Genomic DNA, 18458 nt, shown 5'->3' with positions numbered 1-18458 from the left:
TGAAATGACCAAACGTAATACATATGCACATAGTGAAAAGGCTATCATAAGTATTTTCGACGCACCTAATCCTTTATATTTCCGTCATTACGATGAAGTGATTTATTTAAGGAGAAGATGGTGATAAAAGATGCATTTGAATTTGACGTTTTGATTCACTTTCTTCAATTTGCATTCCAAAAGAAGGAATGCGTGAAAGCTTGTGTTTTGGTGAGCACACAACTTAAACGCTCCGACAGAGTGGCCTCTTACCAAGCTGTGGCATGCTGAGGTAGCTGGCACTATGACATCAGCACTATAACGGTACAAACTAACAGAATATGATAATCCGGGCTTGTGATTGACGGAGTATTATAGTAGTGTTAACGTGTGAACAGAGAAATGATTGTCACCATATGACAATCTCTGATGGTGATTAGCTCTGTGTAGAAGCTCAAGTGTCGGGTCTGTCATTGTGAGTTTGAAACCAGTAGATTTGTTCAGTATGAGTAACACATTGTGGATTTAGTGAATCTAGTTTCAGCGCTATAAAGCATTATCACCGGAGTGCACCAGAAATGACTGACTGACTGAGTTTAGTTTTACGCTGGTTTTAGCTATATTCCAGCAATATCACGGCAGGGGACACCAGAAATGGGCTTCACATGTACCCATGTGGTGAATCGAACCCGGGCCTTCAGCGTGACGAGCGAACGCTTAAACCAGTAGGCTACCGCTCCGCCCTTCACACATTGTTGAAGATATGGTTGTGGCCTTCCACGTTAACTAACCTGTGCCATCTAAGCAGGGTACAGGACAAGGGTCTGTACAGAAGGGATCCGGCATACATCCTCTCCCTGGCATAAACCTGTACCCTACGCTGCAACACTGGGCCTCTGATCTCCCGTTTGTACATGCCCAATAGGCACGGCAGCTGCCGTCCATGTCGTAGATGGGCTCGCAGTCGGAGTTGCATTTTTCTATGGAAGATGAAACGGATATCGTTAGATCATGATTATTTGTTTGTTGGTTTACGCCCCACTCAATATTCCAGCTCATATGACGGCGGTCGTAAATATATATTTATGAGAGAGTATCAAGTGATTGAGAATCGATCATGGTAGCTTGGATACGATGACATTTATCAACCTGGTCAGCGTTCCTAGTCACATAATTCTGTTATCCAGTAATCGCAACTATTGATTACTAAAATCAAATTCTAACCGTATCTTAGTGGGTAAGATTTGAAATATATTTTGTGACAGTCCCTCCAAAATCTTTTAATTCAATTTTATTTTAGTCTTTTGGAATCACTTTCAACATATGATTATAATATATTTACTGACCTATTCAAATATATATATATATTTCCTAAACTATGTTACCTAAAATATGCATATATATTAAATTCATACTCTCTTATTCTTACACACATTCTGTACATTATAAGTCAGTTTTCTATCATTGTTTTTCACATACATAACACAGCTTAGCGTTAATATATTTATATAATATAGTTTACAATTTTATAAACAATACATAATTTTATTCAACATCATGTATGTTGTAAGGATATTGTTATTTCTAACCAGCGGTCTCATTACAGATTGCTATAAAAGAATCACTTTGCCACAGTAAGTATACTGCAGTCAGCTTACCAAGGGGGCAGTTAACCTTCCAGGAGCGGTCACATCTCAGGTTGATCTGGTCCCAATAATGACCAAATGGACATGTCTTGAAGACAGCGACAACGTCTGATGTAGTGTTGTAGTAACACATGACGTATTTGTCACAGTCTTCCGGATGATAGCGGTAACCTACGCCCATGAAGTTGACTGTGTCCCGACAAATGCCTGCAAATTAGACCATGCAACGTAGTCAACATGCGTTTGTAAACAATTTGTTATAACAAAAGTATTTCATCCAAATATCGAAATAGTTCTGACAATTAAACAAATAATATTCGTTGTCTACTACTTTAAGAAAGGGATAAGGATAATACACCCCGGACATACTAATTGTAGTGTTTTCAGAATCACATATATTTATGACTCAATTATATGCAATTATAAAAGTGCAATCAAATAGTACTCACCTTCAATCAGGCCTGTAACAAAAAGAAATCAAAATACGTTAATCATTTACATAATAGACAAATGAATGACAAAGAGAAGTTATTAAGATTATAACAGTGCAAGATGATACATTCATCCATAACTAAAGAAGATGGGTCAAATCATCAGAATTTAAGATGATAATGCTATAGTGACGTTCGTGGTTGTGGAATCGATGCATAATTTTATGGACTTTGGGCACTACATATGAGTATATACGTAGGACAACAGGCACGTGCTTATAAGTATATATGTAGGACAATAGGCACGTGCCTATGTGTATATTGGTAGGAGAATGGGCACGTGCTTATGAGCATATACGTAGGACAATAGACTCGTTCCTATAATACCGTTGGAAGTATAAATTATTGTAAGGAGTTTGATCCCGTTAAACTCACAGTTATCAAATCAAAATACACCCAAATAACATCTCTTTGTAACTATTCAAGATGTCTAGTAAAGTCCCATAGTTACCACCCACAAAATCATACGGGAACAATTTCTTTCTTTCTTCCTACGACAGGTCTAAATTTATATGAGCTTGTTTTGGTTGGAATTCCTCGTGTGTCTATCCTTGAAGTAATTACAAATTTACCTGGGCAATGGTTCAAACCACAGTTGCGTTGGAACGATTCTCTGCCAGAGCCAGTACAATTTCGTCCTCCGTTTCGCGGGGATGGGTTTGAACAAGTTCGTACTCTGTACATTTCCCGTGTGACGTCAGCACCGCATGTCTGGCGACACCCTGCATCCAGCCAAGGTGTCCACGGTGTCCAGTTGCCGTCAACTGAAATGTGGGTCCCAAAATATATACAAGCTCCCCAAACACCCAGTTACAGAACACGACCTCCTGTATCAATATGGTGTATAGTAATATATGCACATTACATTTTATAACTAAACATAAATATGAAATGATAATTCTGACTGGGACTATATGAGTAATAACGTCAACACCTGAGTAATAATTGTTATAAACTCGAAAGAAACGTCACCTCGCTTTTTTAACATGTCACAAAACAACAAACTCAGATTTTGGAAATTTAACAATCATATTTGGAAAAGAAATGGATTTACAATATTCTGAATGATGAAAGTGTGAACTATAGGTATGAATAATCACTTAGTGTACGATAAAAGATAAAAAAATCATTTTGCTGACGTTTCTTTCGCCCGTTAGTTTATTAGCAAAGAACATGCTAACAGTAAAATTATATTTACCTGGACAATTGTTGAGATTACAACTAGCCTCTTTCGTAGCGATCAAAGATTCAGTGCAAAATGAGCCCCCACTCGTCGGTGCAGGATTTGTGCATGTTCGGAATCTGGTGGTTCTTCCTGTAGCCCCGGCTCCGCAGCTTACAGCACAGGCCGGAGGTCCCCACGGACCCCATTGTGTCACTCCTCCATTCACTTATAGAGAGAACGAAAAAACATTTCATCAATGAAAGAGCAAGACTTAACTCTCTAACGTCGTGAAAAGAATAAAAAGCATTTGTTGTCCATAAAACGTGTCATGTCATGTTCGTCCAACTTCGAAATACCTTTCAAGAACTTTGAAAGTCAGATATAAACACGATATGGTCCACGCTCCCTTAATAACAAGGAATTAATGCTAACAGCAGAATCAGTGGTACGATTCCGACACAATTTACAAGTTTCTGCTTATGACTCATATTATGTGATGTCGAGAACGTCAACACGATTTGTTTGATTGTGGTGATATGATACGCTAATTGCTACAATAAGACCTTTCTTTCAAAATTACGGGAAAATATTGCATATACACATTATCATGAAACTAGTCATTTGAAATTCAAGTAAAATTCCTTAGCATTCATCGAGAAAGAAAACATCAATGATAGAACACACTAATGATAGGAATGGTATTATATCTAATGTCTCCAACGTACCTGGACACAAGGAAAGTCCACAGAGTCTTGTCTGTGTCTCACTTCTAGTCTCTGAACATCCCCTGCCGCCATTTTGAGGAGCAGGATTGGTGCAGGTCCTCACTCTGACAACAGTGCGAGTACGTCCTGGGTCTCCACACGTAACCCCGCAGGCAGGTCCAGACCACTGTTCCCACGGACTGATTCCTCCATTGACTAATCACATTGAAGAAAACAATTTATATATCACCATATATTCAGCACATAGAGTATTTGTAATCCGGGCCAGGGGCTCGATTGTGGCGGGCTTAGCGCTACGGCATTTGTAAGCCTATGGTAAACTGTTACGACAGGTCGTAATGCTACGAATGCTTTGTGGATCGGGTTCAAGGTTAGTAAGAGCGTGTTAACAAAACCGCCCAGACATTTAGAGTTTTCTGTCAAAAATAATTTCGTGTTGGTTCGTTGATATTGTCGTAATTTTCACAAAATATGAATTGTTGGATATTGGAGAAAATGAATTGGATTTACGACGATGTAAGAGTAAGTACAAAACACTAACGACGGGTGGAACCAGAAACTGGCTTTACGAAATATAAGTACGTGGGGAATAGCCTAAGACGGGAAACGAATAGCCAAAAAAGTACATATTAACTGCCAAACAGCAGCAGTCCTGCCACATCGGTACACTATCTACAAACTAGACAATCACGTGATCGACTGACCAGAAAGATCCAGTTTTTACTTTCGTAATATGAGTGAGTTTAACAATATTCCGGCATTATAACGACGGTGACACCAGAAATGGGCTTCACACATTGTACCCATGTGGGGAATCGAACCAGGGTCTTCGGCGTGACAGGCGAACGCTTTAACCACTAGACTTCCCCACCGCCTATGACTACAGTGAAATATGACTACAGCGTACAAGTGCAGAGGTTGAGCGTCTTACAAGTAGAGGAAATCGTATTAAATTAATTTATTTTCCAACCCTGTGGGAGTCTGGTAATAATGTCTCGGTCCATGCATTTCTTTTGTGGTTGACCCAGCATGGAGAAATGACACTCATATAGCTTATGGTACCGTGTGCGAGTTTACTTACTTGGGCATCGAGGCAACGTGCATGGTCTGCTTTCAGTCGAACTTGAAGATCCGAGCAGGGTGCAGTCGCGCCCGCCAAACTGAGGTGATGGGTTGGTACAGACCCTCACTCTGGTAAAGATCCTGGAAGCAACTCCACATGTCCTTGAACAGACACCAGTACTCCATTGTCCCCAGGGGGAATACCCACCATTGACTGAAAAACGAAATGAAAAAATAGTAATAATATACAGTATATGAATTTTATCATCGGCGTTCAGTTCTTAAGGCATTTAGCCTTACAAACGTGTGGAATGATAGGGTCAATATGAACACATTTATGTTTATTGTAGTTTTGCAATTCTGAGTACAAAACAAGCATTTTCCCCGAGTAAATAATGGTAATTTGTTCCGGATACTGCAGAGTATCGATCCACAAAGCATTCGTAGCGCTACCTCATTCGTAAACCAATGGTAAACTATAGAGTTACGAACGCTAAGAACGTTTTATGGGTCGGGACTCATTTCTTTTGGCCCAAATTCCTTTTGTTGAATGAAGATCACTAGAATATACATGTTGGTTCTGGGAACGGTTTGAAAAGGTTCCAATGTCGCTTTTATCATTCCTGTTTCAAGGTTCGGCTCGTTGGGCAAACAGATAACACAACAGTTTGTACACTCTCATTTCACTCAATGAACATCTCTAGAATCGAAGCGATGGACAACTACAAGAAACTAATCGTTTTACTTTCTACTGACATTTCAGTTATGTAACCTCAGCATGTAGAGTAGACTATGGCCACATCGAGCAATAGAGACACGGACATATATATAGGATTAATATAGGTCCGGGCCCGATTTCTCCAAACAAACTTAAGTTTTTACTCAAATTTCAAACTGAGTTGGACAATTTGAAACAGCTGAATTTTGAACCCAGCTGCATTTTTTTAATAAAAAATCCCCAAATACTTAAGTCTTCTATTCACCAAACTCAAGTTGTCTACTATGTTTGAGTTTAATATCGATTTCAGTTCATTCTGGGAAATGCATTTTCTCAAATTTGAGTAAAAATTTGAACTTAAGTCAAAACTCAGACTTAAGTTTGTTTCGAGAAATCGGGGCCAGTGCATACTTGGGCAACTTGACAGTCTGCAGTTTGTATTTTTCGTGTCGCCCTGTGGCCCGACACAGGACGCTCCTCCCAAATGCAGGCGATGGGTTATTACACTGCCGATTTCTGGTGACCGTTTTGGTGGCTGTTACCCCACAAGTGAGTGCACAAGGTGGATCTGACCACGGAGTCCATTGGCTATATCCACCGTTAACTGAAACGAAAACATAACATTATTAGATGAGTATTTTCGCATTTAATACTCTCATTATGTGAATGCTCGCCATGCCCAAGCATAAACATGACAAATCTAAAGGGAAAATACTTCAGTGGTATGGGTTCTATTGCAGTACTGGGTCTTATTGCAAATCTATGTAACTTTCACGCAAGAATTTTCGGTTACTTTGGTCTTTGTAAAACTGGTATGCTTTAGCTGAACGAAACGTGATAAATCAGCGGGACATGTCATTCCACTCAAATGGACTCGAAAGATGAAAGAGTTACATGGGCGTGCAGACATGAATTATTTCTTATTACACAACCCACACTAATGTAAGAAACAATATTTTGAGGGTGAAACCCTTGTGAATGACAGTGAGAGCCTTTTTTACACAATACGGACATATCTGGGAGAGTGGTTTAGTGTGATACCACTGGTTTGGCAAAACCTCACCAGCCTCTCAAACGCGATTTTCTCCTAAAACGGTTTCTGTAATATGTAAAGAGACCTGCAATTTGTACAAAAAGCAACACACACAGAAAATTGTTTTCGTAAAATGAAAAACGTTGTTTCTTGTGTTATCAATGAAAAAAGAGGTGAAAATGCCCAAGGATGACAATACATTTCGAATAAAAGTAGCAACAGAGTATAAAAGGATGAATATTCAAAGAATTTTACTTGGGCATGGAGGAAGGTTGCAGGGCCTCTCAATTGTTCCAAAGGTAGATCCTACGCATTCTCTGCCTCCAAACTGTGGAACAGGCGCAGTACAAGATCTTGTTCTTATTGGCCTTTTGACTGCAGTTGTTCCACAAGTGACTGGACAGTCCGGGTTGGTCCATTGCGACCATTGTGTGAACCCACCGTTTACTGTAAGTAAGAGAACAAACACACAATGTTATATGATTTAGTTAACATTTCTCGGCTCATCTTAATTATACGGATATAATGTGACGGTCACTCATTAATAGCAGCACACCTTTAAACAAATACATTTTGTGTGAAATATTTTCGTACAAAACAAAACCTTTTAAGGGTAATTAATGTACATTTCTTGCACAAGCTCTAATAATTTTGAGCCATGTGTTCGACATATGCATGAATAATTTGTTTGTTGTTGTTTTACACCGGGCACAGCAATGCTTGAGCTTTTCTAATACAAAGACAGTCTTAAGATATTGAGCAGGGCTCCAAAATATTTTCAACATCAGGAGTACGTACTCCTTATTTTTTCAATATAGGAGTACTGGAAAAACTTAAAGAGTACATTTCGATTACAGAATGGAATTTAATGGAGTACCAGTAAGCTTCTGTTTCATTTCATATATGCACCACAACATTGCTACTCTTGTGTAAACAGGTAGGAAAAACAATAAAACAAACAAAATCCGTACACCATTGCTGTGGTGCGTATCTGCTACGTTTTCTAAATTATTTCCTACTGTAGCGTGCATATATTTTATCCGTACATACGCCGATACGGCCCTTATCTGGAGCCCTGATTGAGTCTTGACATACAATCCAGTATGGACACAATGAGTATGGATCTAAACTTCTGGGATAGGATGGCATATATCACCAGAGTCATCAAACACCATCCGATATCGTTAGTCGATATTTACAACAAACATCGGGCACTAAAGACCAATTCTCACCAGGATCTTCATGGGTTAGCAATATCAATGACCTGTGAAGATCCGTGCTAGAATTGTTCTTCAGTAACCCATGCTTGTCGTAAGAGGCGACTAACGGGATGGGATGGTCAGGCTCGCTGACTTGGTTGACACATTTCATCGTATCCCAATTGCTCATGCTGTTGATCACTGGATTGTCTGGTCCAGATTTGATTATTTACAGAACACCGCCATATAGCTGGAAGTGCGCCGTAGCAACAAGTCAACGGCATAGGAATTATGATGACTTACTGGGGCATGGACTGAGGTTGCAGCTTCTTGTGTCAAACTCAACTGAAGGGCCAGTGCAGTTTGCCCCACCGTTACTTGGGAAAGGATTGTTGCAGACCCTATTTCGGACAAACGTCCTGGTGATGCCTGATCCACAAGTGGCAGAGCATGATGGATTGTTCCATGGAGACCAGTTAGAGTATCCGCCATCAGCTGAATAAGAAAGATACAATTACCACTATTCACATTTGTTGTATTATAAGCGCTGATAAACGTTAAAAATGTACGTTTAGTAAGGCAATCAGTTACATTCTGTAAATATATCATTTAAAACTGAAATGACATTTAAGCAATCTCAGTAACATGAACACGGATATGCTTACTTGGACACGGTGCTAAACCACAGTTCCGTGTGGAATCCTCTTGTAAAGGCTGAGTACAAAATAATCCTCCATTTGACTGTCGAGGGTTGGTACAGTTTCGTATTCTGACGACAGGAGCTGTGGCGCCAGATCCACAGCTCACAGTGCACTGAGGAACACTCCATTGCCCCCACTGGGTTACGCCACCATTCACTGAATCATACAACAACCATTTGAGATCATGTTCTGAATGAATCCTAAAGAACTGTTCAAAGCTGTGAGGCTACACCAATAAGAGGACAAAATCATGCCATCTTCATTAGAAGTCTTAATTAGCTGAAGAAGAATCCATTGTGCCCGTTCCATCTTTTAAGAGCATGCGTTTATGTCTCATTGTCACATAGAAATGAAACGGAATGTTTAAAATTGGCCAAAATATTTTATAAACATTTTGTTTGCATCTACCCAGACAGCGATATTATTTTGAGCTGTGAGTGATAATACTGTGTTTAAGTTGTCTGATATTGATCATTAAGGACGAAATTATCATATTTTTGCATTCTAGGTCGTGTAATCACTAAAATCCAGAATTTCTTTCACCTATGACTATAATTGTATTTGAAAATCCTGGGGACCTTCAGTGTTATGCACCCTATTGGCGTGCGCTTAAGAGTCACTGTAAAATCATACATTTTAATCATTCTTAAAGATATAAGGTACTGTTCGTGTAAATTGCACAGCTCTGAATATTTATATGCAAAACTTAGTTTCTAAAATGTTTGCTGAACCTCTCAAACTCTCCACATATTAGGGTTTCCCACATAGCCAAAGCTCCCGTCACCGACTGCAATAACTCACAAACAACTACTACACCCATTTTAATTCCGCCAGGAAGGTTAATATTGGAGTGAGTGAGTGAGTGAGTTGAGTTGAGTTTAACGCTGCACTCAGCAATATTCCAGCGACTAACGGGATCGGGTGGTTAGGCTCGTTGACTTGGTTGACACATGTCATCATATCCCTGTTGCGTAGATCGATGTTCATGCTGTTGATCAGTGGATTGTCTGGTCGAAACTCGATTATTTACAGACAACCGCCGTACAGCTGGAATATTGCTGAGTGCGGCGTAAAACTAAACTCACTCACTAAGAAGACAATCCAGTATGATTCCTACCTGGACAAGCGCTTAGGAAACATGGGACATTTGCCTGAACGCTGATAAAAGGCCCAGTGCAGTTACGACCACCGAACCTAGGTACTGGATTAGTGCATGTCCTCTCCCTAGAAAGACTTCTTGTTCCCGGTCCACAGGTTCTTGAACACTCAGGATTTGTCCACTGCGACCACAGAGTCAGGCCTCCATTGACTGATCAGCGAAACAAACAAGTAATGCAAGTCTTTTTATGTGATTTCTTATAAGGTAATACATTTCACAGATAATCATTATCTAATGTCACAATGACATATCTGACGACCACCGTAAACTCCCTAAAGAACCATTGAACCCGACAGAATATAAGTTTTAAATAGTGCTTACAATACAATATTTCACTTATACTGACTATTTCAATACTAAAGGGAGAGGCATGTGTATAAAACTAAACTTACTTGGGCAGTTTTGAAGACCGCAGGATCTGACCTCTGTGTCTCTGTACAGACCAGTGCAGTTGGCACCACCACGTTGAGGAGATGGATTGGTACATGTTCGTGAACGGGCCAAAGTTCTGATAGCTGTTGGACCACAGGTAGCGCCACAGGGAGGATTGTCCCACGCCGACCAGGGAGAAAAGCCACCATCAACTACAAAAACAAGTTACAATAAATCTTCTGCGTGGTATGAAACTTCTCGTAATTGATATGATATGCTGAGATAGTTAACCTGTTCGTGTACGATTAAGCTAACGATTGTTACTCACGTGGACACGGTGGAAGGCCACAACTCCTCACTAAAGCCTGAAACCTATCTGTCTCTGTACACTCAAGACCATTAAAACGCGGTACAGGATTAGTGCAGGTTCGTTCTCTGTTGACATTCTTGGTCTCTCCAATGCCACATGTTAGTGTGCAAGGAGGGTTTGTCCACTGCGTCCATTCCGAAATACCCCCGTTGACTGAAAAATAAAATGAAAAAAGATGAAAAAAACCCATGACACGAAAAACGGATTGATTTCATTTAAGCATGCGTGTCGTTCTTTGAGGATTTATATATATATATATATATATATATATTAAAATAATATTTAAATACAAATTGTATCATGCATAGATCTAACTTATGTTTGCAAATATACTTGTATAAGACCCACCTTGACACGAAAAACAGGACTGATTTCATTAATACAAGTGTGTCTGTCTTTGAGGGCTTTTTAGAATAAAATATAATATTTAAATACAATATATTGTATACATTTACTTACGTTTGCAAATATATGAGTTACTAGTACTCTTGTAAAGTTATTAATTTCTCTTTTGTCTTGTTACACAGATTGATTTGAACGGTAACAATTGCAAATATGATTCTTTAGTTTCATACTTGGGCACAATGGGAGCGAACAGACTCGAACGTCGGTTTGTAAGCTTTCAGCGAGGCAGTTTAACCCTCCAAATGCTGGTGTTGGGTTATTGCACTGTCTTGTCCGGAGGAACGTGCGTGTAACGTTGGTTCCACAGGTTCTCGGACAGGACGGAGTACTCCAAGGCGACCACTCGTTATATCCACCGTTTACTGTATAAAAAAACCAGAATATAAGCTACTATAAACGAACAACTAAAAGGTAAATAGTACCAAAATGGATAGGAAGTAACATGTATCATCATCAATAAAGGAATACACAAAAAGAAATAATATCTTACTTGGACATGGGTTGTTGTTGCAGCTTGTTGTATTGTATTCTAAACGGTCCCCTTGACAGTCCCGACCGTTATTGCTTGGTACTGGGACTGTACAAGTCCTTCTTCGTATGATAAGCTTCGTAGCGTCACCACATGTGATAGAGCAGGCGGGTATAGTCCATGCAGTCCATTGGGTAAAGCCACCGTCAACTTAAAGCATATGAACATTACATTTGAAACATATCACATGCCCTAAATGAAATTATGAATATTAAATAGTTATTGTTGACCGGGATGGACATGATGGATCTTTTCTAACTTGTCTGACTGGTAACCTACATCACCTTACCAGATCTGTGGAAAAAACATCTGGCCCCTCTCCGTATTCACTTGTTTCGGACTAACGGACTATTGATCATGCCTGTCACATATAACTCTCCATTGTGACGTATTTGATTGACCCATCACTTTGTGCTTCAGAACTAAATGTTCCAAAATATACAAAAACGTGAAGTTATAAAAATTTGAAGTTTATATGCAACTCGTCTTACATAGTGCATCAGCATCTTTTTCCTATTGTTGCATCGCTTAATGTTACAGAATCATATGCTTTTGATACCAGTTACACGCCAGTGTCGAGGTGGCATTCTGGCGGTTTATTGATTTCTATATTTATTGCAGATATCTGCAAACTATTCTGGGGATCAGTCAAATGTATCATAACGGACTTTACATCATTTCACCGTCAGCTCATAGATGACCTTTGTAACATATAATGACTATATGTTTTCTCAGACGCACGTTGCACAAACCAATAACAGAATACAACCACAGCGGTTGATGAAGATCCGTAGGTATGCACTACGAGCAAATGCAACATATTATCATATATGGAATTACTACAGAATTTTAAGCAGAATTTATACGGCCATTTTGTTATAAATATGTCTATGTGTCATATGTACACGTAAGTAAAAGTCGTTTTAACATGAATTGATAATTATACAATAGTTAGGTGTTTCGCTTGCACATACCTGGGCAACTGTTACCAGTGCACGTCTGAAACTCGGATTGTGTTCTTGACTCGGTGCAGTTGTTGCCTCCATTCTGAGGAGCAGGGCTGTTGCAGAATCTGTTTCGAATTCTGATTCTGTTTCCAGGACCGCACGTGGCGGAGCATTGAGGTTCTTCCCATGGGCCCCAGAGAGATATGCCGCCATCAACTGTGGATCACAGTAAAACATCACACATGCTGTTCTTGGGGTATAAGGTGGAAACGGCAAGGTTGAGGGTTGGACCCTTGGTTTTATCAGATATTTCAAATCCACAATGGCACAACCCACAAAGTAATACTTTAAGTTTGATGAAATACAACTGAACCTAAAAATATATTAGCTACATTGTGAGTGAGTGTGGTTTTCGCTGCTTTTAACAATATTCCAGCAATATCACGGCAGGGGACAGCAGAAATGGGCTTCACACTTTGTACCCATGTAGGGTATCCAACCCGGGTCTTCGGCGTGACGAGTGAACAATTAAACCACTGGACTACCCCACTGTCCCACTCACTCAAGGAAGGACACGGGACGAAAAGAGGGGAAGATATTAAATCAGGACTATAGCTAGTCTCACATGATAGCTACAATGGCACGTCTTACCCCTACACACTGGAAGGAAGCAACTCTGGGTTCGTGTCTCTACGTCATCTCCAACACAGTTCAATCCACCAGGAGTTGGTGCTGGGCTGGTGCAAGTCCTTCGTCGCGTTCCACTTCTAAAGGCAGTACCACACGTGACGCGACAGGGACTGTCTACCCAAGTTCCCCACTGTGTAAAACCTCCATTAACTGAAAAAAAAAATGTACAGATAATTTCAAACTCAAGGCTTATTGTCGCACTGCATAGCTTCATATGGTGACCCTACAAACTGTTTAATCAATAATCAAATGCACGCAGCAGAAAATGGATACCTGTCGCGATAAGTTATGTAACTATAACCTTCTAGCGCCTAACAGGCAGCTTGGGTTATCCGGGGTAATAATGTGCTGTGCTTTGATTGTTAGCGCTATGAGCATACCTAGTGTGGAGTTTGGCGCTATATAAATGGACACATTATTATTATTATTAACGGAGATGCAGAACTGATCAAAGCTTAGCTTAGTCCTTGTTCGCCTCACCTGGACACGGTTGAATAATGCAAGGTCGTTGGATTGTTTCAGTTCTTGATTGTGTGCAGTTAGCGCCTCCAAACTGAGGAGATGGACTTGTACAGGTTCTTCGTCTCGTAACAAACTTCACGGCTGAAGTTCCACATGTGACGCTACAGGCCGGGCTGTCCCATTGACTCCACTGGGTAATTCCTCCGTTAACTAGTAACATAAACAAGAAATTATATTATCATGTGCCTTGGGCCTATTAAATAGCTGAATGTATGTCAAAGTGATTGTCCAAAGACAGGATAGCCAACACACAGTTGTCGGAACCTACATATCTACTGAGGGAAACAAATAAGGGAACACCACTTCATGGCAGTGTTCCTTTGTTATTATTTTTCTAAGATTTCCTCCTACAGCGCTATTCAAAGCTGGTGAGGAAAACTGGAAAATATTAAAGGAACACTTGAATTTTCCTATGTTCATTTATTTGTTTCTCTCAGTATATATTCACTTCTATAGCATAGTGAATAGTGATGAATTGAGAGACTATATGCTCATTCGCAAATATACTTTTAACATGCATCAAAATCTAGGTAGGTATTGTGTGTATAATGGATAACATAAAACTAATGAAATCATAAAACTATGCATGATTTGAAGGTGCCTAAATATACTTGACAAAATTTGTTAGGGATATTGGTATTTTTATCATTGATATTTTATCAGTATGTCAATGAATAAATAGATCATTATTCATAATTTTCAAAATGTACATGTATCCCTAACTATATTTGTCCAGTATATAAAACGTCATTACACAAGAACACCCAGCTTCCATTTGGTGTAAAGGTCAAAACAGCTCTGAAAATTATACGAATGGATCCCAGAAAAACATTGAGGACACCAGGTGTTCGCGATGAGTGTAAGCATCACCTTCCTACCCCTAACACCCTCTATTCTCAGTATTTGCCCAAAAACTAGACGCCACACAGCAGTACTCTAACCAGTGGCTTGTGAACGCACCAGGCAATTAAGTGAACGATGAACCAGAATGTTCAGTTGTTATTGTCAATTTACGACTACTGTGAAGAAGTGCAATTTGGGAACGATGAATATTTTACTGATGAATCACTGTCGCCTGATATTGAATCTAAATTTCTGAATCGCTATGTAAACAGCTATTATGAAACCACGCAACCACTCTGTATACGTATAAAAGAAAACACCTACACACACCTAGGCAGTTGGCGCATGGAACATGTCATACTATACTTAAAAGGCATGAATGGGAGAAGAGCTGGTGAAACCGGTTGATCCTGTTTTACAAGCTGTATCACAAGATTCCACAGCAATAATTCCCCATGAAAAGAACTACCTACATAGCTATATCCAACAAATATGCATCTGTTGGATCGTTAGAATAAGAAATTTGGACAGAATAAATTGTCTTTATGATCTATTCCATACAACATTGCATTCTAAAACTATAACGTTAACCGAATTAAATGAAATAATACGATGCCAGTAGATGTCTGCAACTACTCAATCTGCACATTGAATGGGTGGTGCCGCATAGTGCTTGTATTGTCTCGCTGGCATCATATAATGAATGAGTGAGTTGAAATAGGTTTGACACACTGAATCCATGCGGGGAATCGAACACGGGCCGTCGGCGTGACAGCGTTACCCCACCGCCCCCATAGAAAAATAACTAGGTCTGAGGGGTTACTGGTGTTTATCGCTTGGGTAGACCAACCGGTCGTATATCTACATTTATCGCAGTCCTGTGTCACAGTATGTATGTCACACCTGTCCTCCAGCTTTGTTCTTTAAATCGAACCGACCTTTGTCCAGTATCTTTGCTAGGGCTGTGTATTGGCAAATAAATTGTATTGCAATATATACTAGTACCCGTATTCCGCTACGCATTGCGATATATTGGGAGCTTTTAGGGTTGGACAGTGAGTGATATTGATTGTACATTCACAGCCTATTTTCGACATACTAAAGCCCTAAACATAAATGTTATGGTTATGATAACGGAAATCTCGGATAGAGATTTGATTTTAAGGGAATCAATGTATTTTTCATAACATTTATTGCATGTAAAGTAGACTGGTTTGTCGATTAATTACAACGGAAAACTTCAGTGTAAATATAATATGTGTAGATTTTAACTTAAACCATAGAGATAATCACAAAACATATATTTTTATTACTCAATATGTAGTCATGGAGCCGATTATATTTAAATACACCTGATAAATATTATATCAGCAAACTAACACTTCTTGAGGTCATATGTGTATTGGAGCAAGAGAAATAGTGGAAGGTTTGACGCTGGTTTTAGCTATATCTTTGGACACTAGAAATGGGCTTCACATATTGTACTCATTCATCATAACGAGCAAACGCTTGATCACTAGGCTACCTCACCGCCCCAGACGTAGGTGACAGGTGTCGTAACATTAATATACTTGTAGGTTAACAATGCTTTCTTACTTGGGCAAACTGGCAGGTTACAGTCCCTGGTTTCTTGCTCAACCCCGCTGCCTGTACAAGTGGCACCTGATAGGGATGGCCGTGGGTTTGTGCAGGTTCTTGTTCGTGAGGCAGTAGTGGTTTCATTGCGTCCACAGGTCCTAGGACAGTTGGGCTGAGCCCATTGGGTCCATACTGTCCATCCACCGTTAACTAGAGAACAAATGAATTACGTAATGACATTTCTTAACTAATAGTGTCTCATCCAGAACGATGGTTTAAGTTTAACTAACATTACGTAAATAATCCAGAAGACTGATGCACTATCGATAGCGGTGTCTTATAACAGTACATATTTGTTAGATGCGTTTAATAGATATCAACAAAATGTAACAGAAAACGTCCAGGGAATCACAAGTGGTTAAGCACCGTAACTGATTCTGAGAGTGTAAGGTTAAACAGAGATGAAAGTTATATGAGATCACAGATCATGGATGACAGATCATAGATCACAGATTATAGATCACAGATCATAGATCACTGAGCACCGTGCACTCAGACCTCCTGTTCCATCATGAACAACAACATTGCTGTTTACATTTTCCTAAACACTCGGCGTCTGAATTACAACATAATCTACAAAATATAGAACATGTTCGAACTGAAGACCATTGAAATGGCTTGTCAAAAAAGACGCTTGACTTACTTGGGCAGGCGGGAAGCAAGCAGCTTCTGACCAAAGTCTCATTCCGAGATTCCGTACAGTCCAGACCATTATTTTGCGGGAAGGGGGCAGAGCACGTCCGGAACCTGTACACTGGCCTGTTGAGTGTTGGGCCACATGTCGCAGAACAAGGAACCTCAACCCACTGATTCCACTGACTGATGCCACCATTAACTATTCAATACAAAGAGAAACCAATTGAATATGTTGAAGTTCATAGCTTATATAAACTTAATTTCTTATCGTTTATTTTTAAGGAGGGTCATATCATAAGGTATTGATGTTTTTCCAAACTTGAAATGTTAAATTCATATCTTACACACATGAATATCTGGCTTCAGAGTATGGAAGCACGAATCTACAGTGATCTTGAACATGTACCATTTTACCGTACTGCCGTAGTTCCTATGAATACGTACCAGGGCAGTCCTCGAGATTGCAGTTTCTTGATTCTGTTCCAGAGGAAGGGCCTACACACGGTCTGCCACTGCTGCCTGGTGATGGGTTTGTGCAGGTTCTGGTTCTGGACACAAGTTTTGTAGCATCTCGACCACACGTGCGACCACAAGGAGGGTTAGACCACAATGTCCACTGCGTATATCCCCCATCGACTGAAAAAAAACCCATTAATCAATACACACCCTACATCTGGGATACAAGGGACAATAAGTTGACAGTATCTCATCCATAACCTTCCACACTCTCATTTCGATTAAGTGTCGTTCAACTTACTCACGGCCTTATATCTTATATCGCTCCTTACTTTCTTCTGTCATACTGGCATTCTCCGTCTCATGCTCTGAGATATGTTAAACACAGCCATTTCATTTATTTAAATATTTTGCATTTCTCTATAATATTTCCAATTGGTCTGTATGTCTTTGGTTCTTTCCACCTCTCATCCAGCTTCCTCTCATGTCTTTTCCTCTGTCAGTTATAGTGAGCTTGTTGCATCGATACTGCTTCGGTGGATTCCAGCTTAGAATAGATACCCAGCATGTAATGTGTTTAGGTAGAGGATACCTGGCGGTCAGGTGAGTTTGTTGTATGACATCGTGGTTCGATGTTCTCAATATCAATCACTGGATTGTCTTCTCCAGCCTCGAAATCTTGAAAGTTTTTCAAATCTGTTGTCACATAGTTGGACTTAGTGCTTCGTTATACAACAAACACAGTTGTTTACTGAATGACAGGGGTGACTTTTGAGGGGGAAATAACTATTGCGATAGTGATAGTCTACTGAGACATAAAATTGAGATAGCGATAGTCTATTGCGACCAACTATTGCAATACTATTGCAATGTTTTTCCTTGAATTGTCTCATTTGAAATCATTTCCCAAATGAATGTATTGTTTATATGAAACCAAAAATAGGTTGATGTAGTTTCAGTCTCTTTTAGTAACTGACAAGAAACTTGAAACACAGATCAAGTAAACAGTTAAAACATAAACTCAATGAAGCTGCAAGTCTGCACCCAAACATCCTGTATTTCGCGCTGGGCATTTATCAACGGAAGTCAGTTCCTAAACTATCGATACTCACACATACTATAGATAGTTTTTCGTTTCTACCATAGATTAATTGCTATCGGAGACTAAACAA

At 39.7% G+C, this 18458-nt stretch overlaps 1 protein-coding gene across 1 annotated transcript in view; it reads right to left on the bottom strand.

Moving 5' to 3' along the window:
- The window catches only part of LOC124264564 (SCO-spondin-like), a 57729-nt gene that overhangs the window by 3405 nt on the left and 35866 nt on the right, over window positions 1-18458 (bottom strand). Inside the window, 23 exon segments of the mRNA XM_046699315.1 lie at window positions 771-959; window positions 1638-1832; window positions 2075-2086; window positions 2689-2880; window positions 3315-3506; window positions 4007-4201; window positions 5088-5282; window positions 6198-6267; window positions 6269-6390; window positions 7075-7266; window positions 8322-8513; window positions 8684-8875; window positions 9837-10028; window positions 10271-10462; window positions 10579-10773; window positions 11196-11387; window positions 11516-11704; window positions 12529-12717; window positions 13153-13341; window positions 13672-13863; window positions 16153-16344; window positions 16838-17029; window positions 17275-17466. Of these exon segments, the coding sequence (XP_046555271.1) occupies window positions 771-959; window positions 1638-1832; window positions 2075-2086; window positions 2689-2880; window positions 3315-3506; window positions 4007-4201; window positions 5088-5282; window positions 6198-6267; window positions 6269-6390; window positions 7075-7266; window positions 8322-8513; window positions 8684-8875; window positions 9837-10028; window positions 10271-10462; window positions 10579-10773; window positions 11196-11387; window positions 11516-11704; window positions 12529-12717; window positions 13153-13341; window positions 13672-13863; window positions 16153-16344; window positions 16838-17029; window positions 17275-17466 (4044 nt within the window).

The sequence above is a fragment of the Haliotis rubra genome, unplaced genomic scaffold (assembly GCF_003918875.1).
Source record: "Haliotis rubra isolate DU_JTF1 unplaced genomic scaffold, ASM391887v1 Scf93, whole genome shotgun sequence".
NCBI classification, from domain to species: Eukaryota; Metazoa; Mollusca; class Gastropoda; order Lepetellida; family Haliotidae; genus Haliotis; species Haliotis rubra.
This window is presented reverse-complemented; position numbering and strand designations above follow the sequence as displayed.